The sequence below is a fragment of the Cetorhinus maximus genome, chromosome 8, assembly GCF_964194155.1.
Source record: "Cetorhinus maximus chromosome 8, sCetMax3.hap1.1, whole genome shotgun sequence".
NCBI lineage: Eukaryota > Metazoa > Chordata > Chondrichthyes > Lamniformes > Cetorhinidae > Cetorhinus > Cetorhinus maximus.
This window is the reverse complement of record NC_135886.1, coordinates 17,792,730-17,805,368: the sequence shown is the minus strand read 5'-3', so window position 1 is coordinate 17,805,368 and position 12,639 is coordinate 17,792,730. Positions and strand designations below refer to the sequence as shown.

Sequence of the window (12,639 nt, the reverse complement as noted above, 5' to 3'; positions counted from 1 at the left end):
AGCATTTTTAAAATTTTATGTAATGAGTAGAAGCTCTGTCCTGATTTTCTTTTCTCCTCACTCTCAGGCTCTGCCTACAGACTGGTTTGTTATTTTACAAACTGGGCTCAGTACAGACCAGGAGCGGGGAAGTATTTGCCAGAGAATGTGGACCCTTGCTTGTGCACACATCTGATCTACGCTTTTGCTGGGATGAAGGACAATCAAATCACCACCACTGCTGTGAACGATCTGACTCTCTACCACTCATTCAACAGCCTTAAAAACAAGTATTATTATTCTATAAATATTGAGAATGAACCTGCAGTGCTAAATATAGTTTGAGGTCCTAATTACATTCTGGTCAACATTGAAAAATTGTGCCCAATTATATGTAAATATAACACAACTGACCCAGTCTGATAGCGGATATATGGGTGAAATTGGGCTATGTTGATTTGTCTCCCATTGGCAGAGATGAGTCAATGCCCAATGGGTCTGACAATGCCTGATGCAATCATGACATCACCATGTTGTGCCATATAAACAAAAAACACTTTATATTCATTCAACATTGCAAAAGCCTTTGAGTTGGCAGACTAAACTGACAAGTTATTTTAACTAGTATGCAACTATACTTGCCATATGTGCTAAATTTTGCACATGCATCCGAGTCTCAGAGTACACTGGTGCACAGGATGCCATGTGCCTCATGCAAAGTGCAGTGTATACACACCTGCATATGGGCAGAAACACTGGGCTTCGGAGAGTGCTGGAATTTCCACTCTGTTCAGCAACTCAGAGTGAGTGAGATGGAATTTGCATTTTAACTATTCCAGCCAGCTAAAAAGCACTGATCAATGTGTGTTAAATATTTTCAAAAAATTGACACTACTCCCTGTTTTGTAGCCTAATAGTAAGGGATTTTGTGATCCCTGTTTTTAAACTCCTCCCTTGCCATTTGTCCTTTCCTGCCTTAAAGGACAACCAGGTAACTATGGCTGACAGGGCTCTGTTGTTGATGTTCATTCAAAGCTGCAATATTCATCTTGCCTAGCAGGATTTATGGAGGTGAGAGTGACAGCCTTTGTAATTAAGGCAACATTTGACTGACTGTGGCATCAAGAAGCCCTGGAAAAATTAAAGACATTCAATGGCATCACCTTCACTGCACCCCGCCCTCACACCCTGCCCCCCCCGCCTCAATATCAAAATATTGGGTTTATCATTGAGCACAAACTGAACAGGTGCAGCTGTATAGACACTATACAAAGGCAGTCAGAGACTGGGAATCCTGAGGAGAATAACTCACCTCCTGCCTCCCCAAAGCCTGTCTACCATTTGCAAGGCACATGTCAGGAGTGTGATGGAATACTCTCCATTTGCCTGGATGAGTGCGGATCTAAGACTCAGCATTCAAGAAACTCCACACCATCTAGTACAAACAAATCTGCTTGATCAGCACCCAACCCACCAACTTAGATGTTCAGTCCCTCCAACACTGATGTACAGTAGCAGCAGTGTGTTCTCTATACAAGACACATTGCAACAACGAAGCAAGGATCCTTGGACTGCACCTCCCAAACCCGTGACCTCTACCACCTAGAAGGGCAAGGGCAGCAGATGCCTGGGAACATCACCGTTTGCAAGTTCCCCTCCAAACCACACAACATCGTGACTTAGAACTATGTCGCTGTTCCTGCATTGTTGCTGGATCAAAATTCTGGAATTGTCTTCCTAACAGCACCGTGGGAGTTACTGCCCCAGATCTCTGCCAACTTCTCCTTCAGGCCTCTGCCCAAAGACAGGACCATACCACAGTGTCGTGACCTCCACCATGGGTAGGACAAGAAGGCATTTCCCCAATCTACCCCAGCCAGAACTGGGATCAAATCTGATTGGCTGTGTTATGAATACACTTGCCTTGGTCATCAATTCATGGAGTGGGTCATTAACTCAGAGCTTCTGGCTCAGAGGCAGGGACACTGCCCACTGCACCACGAGACCTTCTAATACCATCTTCTCAAGTGCAATGCCCACATCCCATAAAAGAATAAAATAAAGAGATTGTGTTATTGTTAGTGGGACATCCTCACATGAACCTTATCCTCTTTCCTATGGCACATCTTGTTGTCAAATGTATATTCCGCACTGAGCCATTTCTGTTCAATTAAAATTTAGCACCTAAAGGAGAAAGCAGTAAAAAGATTAGGACAATATGGTTTTCAGCAGTTGCTGTTGTGTTGATAAATTCATTTGCTTATGTTCCTTATTCTAAAAGAACAATTTGTTCATTCTTACAACAGAAATGCAAACCTTAAGACACTCCTGTCCATCGGAGGCTGGAACTTTGGAACTCAGAAGTAAGATAAAAATATTTTATTTTAGCATTGGGCGGAATGTGCTTCTTTTCCAATTGCTAATAATGTAAAATAAGCTGGGGTCAAAGAGATACTTTTGGAAATGATAACTGTGTGATCTTTGTTAAGTACATCGATTGCCTGTTAATGAGCATACTGTGACTATGTTCATCTGTCTGTAAAATTTAATTCAAAGAATATTTATAAGATGATATTTGAAAGGATCAAATGCACCATTTTTACAAATACTTATTTTAAGTTAATACACCCAGAGAACATTGACTCATCTGATTATCAAGAGGAGCATCAATGCAACACCATGTCATAATCATATTCTTGTAAATTATACTCGGTTTCCTGGTATATTTTGAAATTGTAAAAGATTCAAACTTCTTAAAGGTTCAGTTGGTAATTACTGAAACGAAAATACACGTGTTCTGACCTTGTTTAACATTCTACTCTCCTCTAGATTCTCCGCTATGGCTTCCTCAGCAGGAACTCGACAAATTTTCATAAAGTCTGTGATTAGCTTCCTGCGCGGTTATGGGTTTGATGGTTTGGATATTGACTGGGAATATCCTGCAGACAAACATCTCTTCACCGTGTTGGCACAGGTGGGACCAAATGTACTTAATAAGATGTTTAGTCTACTAGCTAAAATAAAGCATCTTTTTGTAAATTTAAATTTCCTTTCAAGGTCCTCACCAAGAGCACCGAACCTGGGGACATGCGTAGGCCTTTGAGCTCTTCCAGCTTGTTTCACGATTCAGTGAGATCATGGTTGATCTCCAACCTAACCAATTACTTAGAGATACAGTTTTAAAAGACAGTTTCCCACAGAATTTCTGACACATGAAAATGGAATGTTCAAACGTGAAACATATGAGTTCACAGAGCAAAATAATTCAATAGCATCCTCATTAATCGCTGTTCTGGCTAGTGTGCAATAGCAGTTATCGATCTAGGCACCATTTAAATCTGGTCCTACCTCGGACTATACCCGGGATTAGATAAATTATTGTGTGATACTTGGCCAGGGGTATATTTTGTGAAGCCGGAAGATCCTTCAGTCTGTGTTTGAAACCCTGAATTTGTTGAGGATCTGTTGTTAAGAGAAATCTTATTCATTTTCAACTTCTAGGAAATTGTGGCAGCCTTTGAAGCTGAGGCGAAAAGCTCTGGAAAACCAAGAATGTTGCTCTCAGCTGCAGTTTCTGCTGCCCCTGGTTATGTTAATCTCAGATATGAGGTTCCTCAGCTTGGACAGTAAGTACCATGTTAGTTGCACATGACTTTGTATATAGAGAATTTTTTTGTACTTCTTTGTTAGTTCAGCAGGTTTTGCTAGTTAGCAGCTGAACCACCCAGGCCTGGAAAGTCCTCCGTGCAATCTCCAGTTGGTGTTGAGTTGGCTGTATCCAGCTGAAGTAATGTTAGAGGTGCCAAGTCTGTCCTTGGTGTTGCCATTCTGTCCTGTAACCCTTGAGTTAGGCCTGAATTTTACGTCCCCGGGTGGGCTTGGGCCTGACCCGAACGGGCATAAAATCGTGCGAGATGACGTAAGGCAAGTGTCCTGGCGGCATCGCGCATTTGCGTGATTTTTCATCCACGGGCGTGCGCGGCGGGTTGGAAGAACGCTCACTGAGTATTAAACGGGCAATTAAGCTCATTAACGGCCCAATTGTACGCGATTTTTTGTGGCCCGTCTAACCTTACGGGTGGCGGATGGGCCAATCGGCCAGACGGCCTTTGCATTTTTGATGAAACCTCATCCAAGAGCGGGATGACATCTCTGTTAGGATTTCAAATAAAAGAAAAATCTGGGGACAGCATTTTTATGAGGTATGCTTTCAGGTGCTTGATTGTACTGCATGGACAGTTTTAGCAGGACTTTTGTGCTGTCTTTTATTATTTGGGGATCTGTAGCTCCCCGGGTCATCTGTTTGCCTTCAGGGAGCTTACTGGAAGTGTTCACCAGCAGTGTTGAGCCTTTCTCTGGGCTCATTTCACACTGGCTGGGCACTAATTGGTCAGTCAACATGAAACCGCAGTCAGAGGCCGATTGCGGTCGGGGGACTATTTCCCGTCTGCTCCCGGGCCCACCAATCAAGCGCGTCCGATGAGCACAAAATTAAGGCCTTAAAGTGCACCCACCTGGTCATCAGGTGAGGATACAATTGGGCTCTGCTTTGAATCTCTACACAGTAAACTACCTATCAGTTTGCAATTTCAAAGTTAGACATCAATAACGATTGGTTCATCATGTGGTGTCTGTAGAAATGCATTTCGAAAAAGAGATAGGAAATTGTCCAAAAAATACTTATCTAATTCTGCCAGTTTTTAAAGCAAGGTGATGGAGAGGAGGGTGAATGCAGGGAGAGGGGAGAGAGGAGGGAGTGACAGGGTGAAAGAGAGAGAGAGAGAGAGAGAGACAGAGTTTAGGGGAGATGAAGAGAGAGAGAGAGGTTGAATTTGCCTACTCGAATCTGAGCTTAGCTTCTTGCATGGTTTGGGCTTAATTGTTTGGTTCTTGGCTGGGAATATCCCAGTTATGCTCTATTCAGAAGTTGGGTGATGTTGAGAAAGTTGTACAAATGTGTCTTTCTTTCAATGAATAGTAAAATAGGAAAAGCAGAAGGTGAGTAACAGAAGAAATATTTTGAATTATGTACCTCCTTTTGCAGCATCAGGACATCCCAAAAATATTCCCAGTCAATAAATATTTTAATATACTATAGAAACACACGGAGGTCTTAGTGGTGCCTCAATGGAAGCACTCTTGGCTCTAAGTCAGACAGTTGTGGATTCAAGCTACAACTCAATTGGAGTGTCTCAGTTGACACTCCAATGCCATGCTCAGGGAGTGCTGCACTGCCGTCTTTCAGGTGTGATGTTAAACTGAAGTCCAGTATGATCTCCTAAATAGATGTGAAAGTCCCCATGGAATTATTCAGGGAAGAGTTCTCCCAGTGTTCTGGCTAACATTTATTCCTCAGCCAACAGCACGAAATCACTCTAATTGGTCAATTATTTGAATGTGACAGTGAGTGCATGTTGAATGTCATTCATCATCTGTGAGCTGCTTTGGGATATCCTGAGGCCATAAACGGTCCAATATAAGTGCAAGTCCCTGTTTATTTTCGATAGTATTAATCGTCAGAGCATATTTTTTTAATTACCATTTATGTTAGTAATCAAGATATCAGTGCCACTCAGATCTCTTCTCATACAGAACCTTGGACTTTTTCAATGTGATGACATACGATTTCTTTGGATCCTGGAATAGTGTCACTGGAGAAAATAGCCCTCTTTATCCTCTCCCAAATAACAGAGGCTATACCAACCTTTACTTTAATGTGGTAAGTGTTCATGTAAATAAAATCCAATCATATTTATTATTTCCAGCGGGTAACTGTTTTTAACCAGATGGTTTGCAAAGCACTTCTAGCATATACTTCCATGTTTTTGTCTGTAGAACTACACAATGAAATACTGGAAAGATCAGGGAGCCCCTGCAGAGAAACTGAACGTTGGATTCCCTACATATGGCCATACCTTCCATCTGATCTCATCCAGCTCTCATGGGGTTGGAGCCTTTACATCAGGTGCTGGACCAGCTGGGCCCTACACCAAACAGGCTGGAATCTTGGCTTATTATGAGGTATTGATACCGATGCAGCTTATTTATTCCATAAGATCTTTTATTTAATAATATGAACCAACCAAATACTGAATTCTACACTCCAAAAAACTCAAGCTTCACTGTGAGAAATTACCTCAATCATATGAACTTCCTCAAACAGATTAAGTAACATGTTAAAATGTATCATAAAAGCATGTGCTTCCTCCCCTTGTGCAGCTCAAGTGATGAAAGTATCCAGGATGGCCCAATTTTAAGACAGGCAGTTCATTCTGACATCCTCACCAAGGACACTCCCATCTGAACATCTGTCCCATGTATGAAGATCCTGCTGCCTCTGCCAGCATCACAACACAAGGCCTGGCTCAGCATAGGTACCAAAGGAACAGGAGCTGAAACATGTGTCATCATACTCTGATGAACAGAGACATAATGCCACACCCTCCATCATCGGAAGGTGTTTGACTGTCCAACTCTGGCCATTGTTATCAGTCTTGTAAAATACAGCAGGAGGTAAAGTGGAGGATATAATCTCTTACATCCTCAACCTCCCTCCCCACACGAAATTCCAGGGTTTTTTGTACAAAGATTACAGTCAATCCTTAGCAGTTTGTTTGCCAACCCTTGCTTTATTTCCATATTTTTGGAAGGGTAAAGAAGATGGTGTTGATGCTATTACTTAAATCAATCTCTTTTTCATATGTGTGAGTAAATTCTAGATGCTTCTTTGACTCCTTCAGTTCCTCAGATTGGAATCATGCAGTGTGAGGGATCATTGATTATCTTTTAATTAAGCGTAATATTGTTCAACATTTGCTATTTATGAATAGAAATATTTTTTCAACAGCAAAAAAGAACAAGGCCTTCTTTGAGAGAAAATTAAAAGCTGAATAAATCATTAAGGGAAAGTGACATGAAACAGCTTGTCAGTGTACATTGTGAGCATTGCAAATGATTGATCATTTGTGAGCACTGATGATTTGAAGGCTAATGTCTCACTCTTCTCACAGATCTGCACATTTCTGAAAACTGGCACTTCCGAATGGGATGCTCTACAGGTGGTTCCATATGGTTATAAAGGGAGGGAATGGGTTGGATATGACAACACGAAAAGCTTTGGAGACAAGGTATCTTTGATAAACTGATGTCTTATACATTTTATTTGGTCATTTGGTGCAATATTTGTTGTGATATACAGCTAGTTTGTTACAATCAGCATTAGAATTATCTTGTTATATCGATCAGTTGAATAACTAGAACATTACACCATTACACATATGACTTTTCGAGTATGCGTTATGGATGCTATATCTTGTTTTATGTGTTTTAACCACCATTTTTATTTCTGATTTAGCCTCTTAGCCAAGAGTTTTGGGTGAAGTTCATATTGTTGTCAACTCATGTCTTTGTAACCAAGATACGCTCAATGACAGAAACAAACTCACTTCCCACATACTAATATAGCATTATCAATGATATTTGGAATATCTGCTGAATGAAACAGTGTACACACAAAGGTAGCAGAGGACCTTTGGGCATTTCCAAACTTTGGAAGTCACTTTTTTTATTCAGTTGTGTTGTAAATCTTCACAGAATAACTGAATCACAGAACTGTTATGGAGCAGGAGGCTATTTGACCAGTTGTGTAGCACTGGCTCTCCAAATGAGCAGTTAACCCTATGCCATTCCCCCGCCTTCTCTCTGTAACCCTGAACATTCTTCCTTTTCAGGTAACAGTTTTTATATGCTCCAATTGAACCTGCCTTCACCCACTCTCAGGCAGTGCATTCCACTTGCTGCATGAAAAACTTTTTCTTCATACTACTTTTGCTTCTTTTACTAGTTACTTTAAATCTGTGCCCTATCCTTTTTGATCCTTTCATGAGTGGGAAGTTTCTTCTTACCTCCTCCGTCCAGACTGCTCATGATTTTAAATACCTGTTTCAAATCTCCTCTAGGCATTCTTTTCTCTCAGGAAAACAGTCTCAAATTCTCCAATCTACCTTCATAATTTTCATAACTAAAGTTCTTTATCTTTGGAACCATTCTCGTGAATCCTTTCTGCACACTCTAATGCCTTCATGTCTCTCCTAAAGTGTGGTGCCCAGAACTGGATGCAATACTATATCTATGGCCGAACTAGTGACTCATACAAGTTAAACAGAATGTCCTTGCTCTTGTACTCTATGCCCCTGCAAATAAATCCCAAGATACTGTATGCTTTCTAACTGCGCTCTCAACCTGTCCTGCCACATTCAATGACTTATGCACATATACACCCAGGTACCTCTGCTCTTGCACCGCTTTTAAAGATGTACCCTTTGTTTTATATTGTCTCTCTATGTCCTTCCTATCAAAATGAATTACTTCACGTGTCTTTGCATTGAACCTCATCTGCCCATTCCACCAACTTGCCTATGTCCTTTGGAAACCCTACACTGTCCTCCTCACAGTTCACAATGCTTTCAAGTTTTGCATCATCCACAGATGTTGAAATTGCGCCCTGTACACCAAGGTCTGGGTCATTAATATATATCAGGAAAAGCAAGGGTCTCACACTGACCCCTGGGGAGCATAAGGTATGTTTGGGGTAATAATTGCTTGCAAATAAGAGTCTGTGAATTAAAATTGTGAACAATGCCTTTCAGGCTGAGTGGCTGAAAAAGAACAACTTTGGAGGAGCTATGGTGTGGGATCTTGCTATGGATGATTTCTCTGGTACTTTCTGCAACCAAGGGCCTTATCCTCTCATTAATACACTGCACACTGGGCTTGGAATTTCTACAGGTAAATGTCAGGATCCTTTATACTTGGAGCTGATGACTTGTTCCTACCACAAAGTCAGCATGGACATCAGCTAATAACTAAAATAACTTAGCAATTGTTTGGAGTACCCAAATTTAATTCAATTTCAACATTGTTAGAGACACAGAAATCTGATTGTTAGAATATTGCTAAGTGTCTACAAGCATAAAATTCCTAAAACAGGATGAGCCATTCAGTAAAATACTGAAACATGTAAATATGTTGTTTCGACCCAGGTTGCAGGGGTGAACTGTTTACTCTCTTCGTCTCACTCCTGAGTTTGAATTTAAAATAGAGGCACTGTTGCCAATTTAATATATATTTAACTGTGTATAGCTTGGTGCAAGAAATAGGCCAGCCAGGCTCCTTAAGTTATGAAGTAAAGAGTTAGCTTTATTGCTAAAACTCACTCAGGTAAAGATGCAGAAATGACAAACAAAAGGTTTAAAATGAACAAATATGGCCAAGTACCCAATAAGACAAAAACTTTGTTAGGGTTGTAAGTTTTTCCTGTTTGGGACTATCTCAACTGCACTGTCCATAATGATGATACAAGAGACACATGACAAGAGTTGAGATTGAGGATGTTCCTAGCTTAAGCAAAGTAAAACCTACTTATGTATATTTGTATATAGTCCATTAAACCTAATAAACCAGTTATTGTCTAGACATACCAATGTCTCAGCAATCATTCCTCAGCCAGTCCAATCAACATACAGCACACACAACCCAGCAGCACCCTCCCCTGCCCAACACACAGGAAGTAAAACTCTAAAAGCAGTGCAAGAGTATCACATTTTAAAAACTTGTCCAAGTAACAAGTAGAGTCAGAGAAAAAAATTCACGGGTTGACTAGATGTTTGTTTGCATCTGAAGGGTCCTGGTCCACAGTAGCTGCTGGTTCTTGGTCTTTTTACCTGGAGACAGTGGTTTTGATTCAGAATGTCCTTCTAGAACTCTTGGCTTGTCATTTAAAAAGTTTTTTTTATCAGACAGGGTTCAGTAACATCTGCCACACATTTTATGTAATTTGACATAAAATAAAGCTATAATTAAATCACACTTCAAAATTTGCACTCCCAACAAACAGTCTCCAGGCAGAATTGGTTATGTCACAAAATGTTCTCAGTAGCCCTTATTGAACTGAATTTCTGAGAAGCTTGTTCCTGATGCCATAAGCAATTGAGTTCTACCTGAAGATTTGCAATGCAGCAGCAGCCCTTGACTTTGCAATGTTTATCTTTTGTTTGCTACTAATTTGCAAACGAACAATGAATTAATGAAATTTATTTCCATCTAGCTTGTGTTCCATCTAAAACAACACTGGCACCAGCTGTTCCTCCTACTCATGCCCCTAGTGGTGGTGGCAGTGGCGGCAGTGGTGGAGGCGGTGCCAGTGGTGGCGGCAGCAGTGGCGGAAGTGGGTTCTGCGCTGGCAAAGCTAATGGTACCTACCCTGATCTGAAGGACAAGAACAAATTTTATGAATGTGTCAATGGAGTGACCTATGTGGAGCATTGTGCTCCTGGATTAGTCTTTGATCCTTCCTGTACCTGCTGCAACTGGCCGTAATGAGAAAGCAGAAGGTAGGCTTGCTTATTAACCTAAGTAGCAGTTCAAAGCAGGCATTCTGTCAAGAATAATAATGTTGAAGTGGTGTAAAATACCAATGCAGCCTTTATTATAAGTTCTAAAGAAATGCATCAGGAGTTCAAAGTATATGGGTAAAATTTAACAAAATGCAGTTCGCTGGGTGTACAATTTCAACAAATGCTAACAATGTGCATGTCAAATGAATGTCGTTTCATTTTCCCAGTTTTGGTTGCGTTGAAATGGATGGTATGTTCTCATATTGGTGTAATTTTTATTGGTTCATGGATGTGGGTCACAGGAAAGTCCAACTTTTATTGCCCATTCTTTTTTTACCCTTGATTTGCCACCCTCTTAAACCATTGCAGTCCCCACAGTAGTCCCCTGGCATCATAGAGATCTGCAATGACAGCTTCACAATACAAGGTTACTGAGTTTTATTTCAGCCTAAGCTGCTTTTACATAAATGTTCCAGAACCTGGTTGTGGAATTGCGGAAGTCTTTGCGTGTGCTCCTAATCAGTTCTGTTGGGTGGAGATGTGTTGCTGGGGAAGAAGAAAGACGAGGAAACAAGAAAATAATTATAATTTAAAAAGGACACAATATAGAAGTTTTTTATGCTACTGATGTGATATTGAAACATTATGGTTTAATAAGAGAACACTAAAATAGTCTTTATTTTTCCAGCCTGCTATTAATCTTCGTTGGGCACCAGTGAAGCTGTAACTGGTCTTCAGTTCAATTACTGAGGTGACACTACTTTGTGGATAAAGACCATTCATGTACCACATTTGTCTCAACTGAAGATATAAATTGCAGTTTGAACAGCAAAATAAAATCATTGATTCATTAAGAAAACAGTTTGCTTGTTTTTTTTTTAATGAATGAAATTCAACAATTTCAGTTGAAAGGAGTTCACCCACATGAATTCATTTCCAACACAGTTCAAGGCAGAAACTGGCATTTGAAACTTTGACACAAACTCAAAGCACAGCACCCTGATATCTACAATCATTCCAGCACTTCACAGGGAAAGCATTTTGGGTTCAACACAGGAAGGAAAATAGAATCAACTGAGTTTTGGTATCCCACATTCTACCGACATTTGTTTTCCCATAAAAAAATGAAACTAATAATTTATATAGCGGATTAATTAATTGTCCGTGAGGCAGATATGGGATTGGTCAGAGATTTTAATGGGCAGTTCTTTTCTGATGGAAAAATTCACACTTGCCTAAGGGGATTACTTTTGTTTGTTTTTCTTTCTTTCTTTGGATGTGAGTGTTGTTGACAAGACTTGTTGCCCATTCTGAATTGCCCTTGAGAAGGTGGGGCTGAGCAGCCCTCTTGAACTGCTGCAGTCCATGTAGTGGAGGTGCACCCAAAGTGCTTTTAGGGAAGGATTCCAGGATTTTGATCTAGTGATAGTGAAAGAATGACAATTTAGTTCTAAGTTGCGATGATGTGTGACTTGGAAACCAACTTGGAGGTAGTGGTGTCTCCACGTGTCTGCTGCCCTTGTTCTTCTGGCTGGTAGAGGTCAGGTGGATTTAGAAGATGCTGCCTAAGGAGGCTGATGAGTTTCTGTAGTGCATCTTGTAGATGGTACAACTCCACAATAGCTTTCATTTTTGTATCCCGTGAGGCCACTTGATCATCTTTAACAGTGTCGCCTAAATACGTGACTTTTGCCTTTGCAAATTCACTTTTAGCCAAATTCATAACCAAATAAGCCTCCTGTAGTCGGTTGAATAGTTTCTCCAACTGCTTTAGGTATTCTTCCCACATCTGACTGAACACAGCCAAATCACCAATATAGACCGCACAATTGCAGATTCCTTCAATCACCTTGTTTGTCAGTGGTTGAAATGTGGCTGGGGCATTTTCATACCAATAGGCATCACCTGACTTTGATATAGACCATCTGGGGTCACAAAAGCAGATATTTCTTTTGCCCTTTCCAATTATAGAACTTGCCAATATCACAGAATCACAGAATTGTTACGGCGCAGAAGCAGGCCATTCAGCCCTTCATTTCTGAAAAGCTCTCTAAATGAGTATCATGAATTAGTGCCATTCTCCTGTTTTTCACCGTATCCTTGCACATTGTTTCTATTCAAATAATCATCTATTGCCTCAATGCCTCGAATGAACCTGCCTCCACCACACTTCCAGGCACAGCATTCCAGACTCGTGCCGCACGCTGTGTGAAAAAGTTTTTTCGCACATCACATTTGCTTCTTTTGCAAATCACTTTAAATCTGT

At 40.6% G+C, this 12,639-nt stretch overlaps 1 protein-coding gene across 2 annotated transcripts in view; it reads left to right on the top strand.

Moving 5' to 3' along the window:
* Positions 1-12,639, top strand: part of LOC144683472 (acidic mammalian chitinase-like) — a 43,854-nt gene that overhangs the window by 21,877 nt on the left and 9,338 nt on the right. The window contains exons 2-7 of one of the 2 annotated variants that reach the window (XM_078546519.1): positions 3,481-3,605; positions 5,572-5,698; positions 5,815-6,000; positions 6,990-7,106; positions 8,628-8,766; positions 11,062-11,147. In XM_078546519.1, coding sequence (XP_078402645.1) covers positions 3,481-3,605; positions 5,572-5,698; positions 5,815-6,000; positions 6,990-7,106; positions 8,628-8,766; positions 11,062-11,072 — 705 coding nt within the window. In that variant the 3' untranslated portion in view covers positions 11,073-11,147. Of the gene's footprint in view, positions 1-3,480; positions 3,606-5,571; positions 5,699-5,814; positions 6,001-6,989; positions 7,107-8,627; positions 8,767-11,061; positions 11,148-12,639 lie in introns of those variants that run through there. The other variant, XM_078546520.1, reaches the window with a different exon arrangement.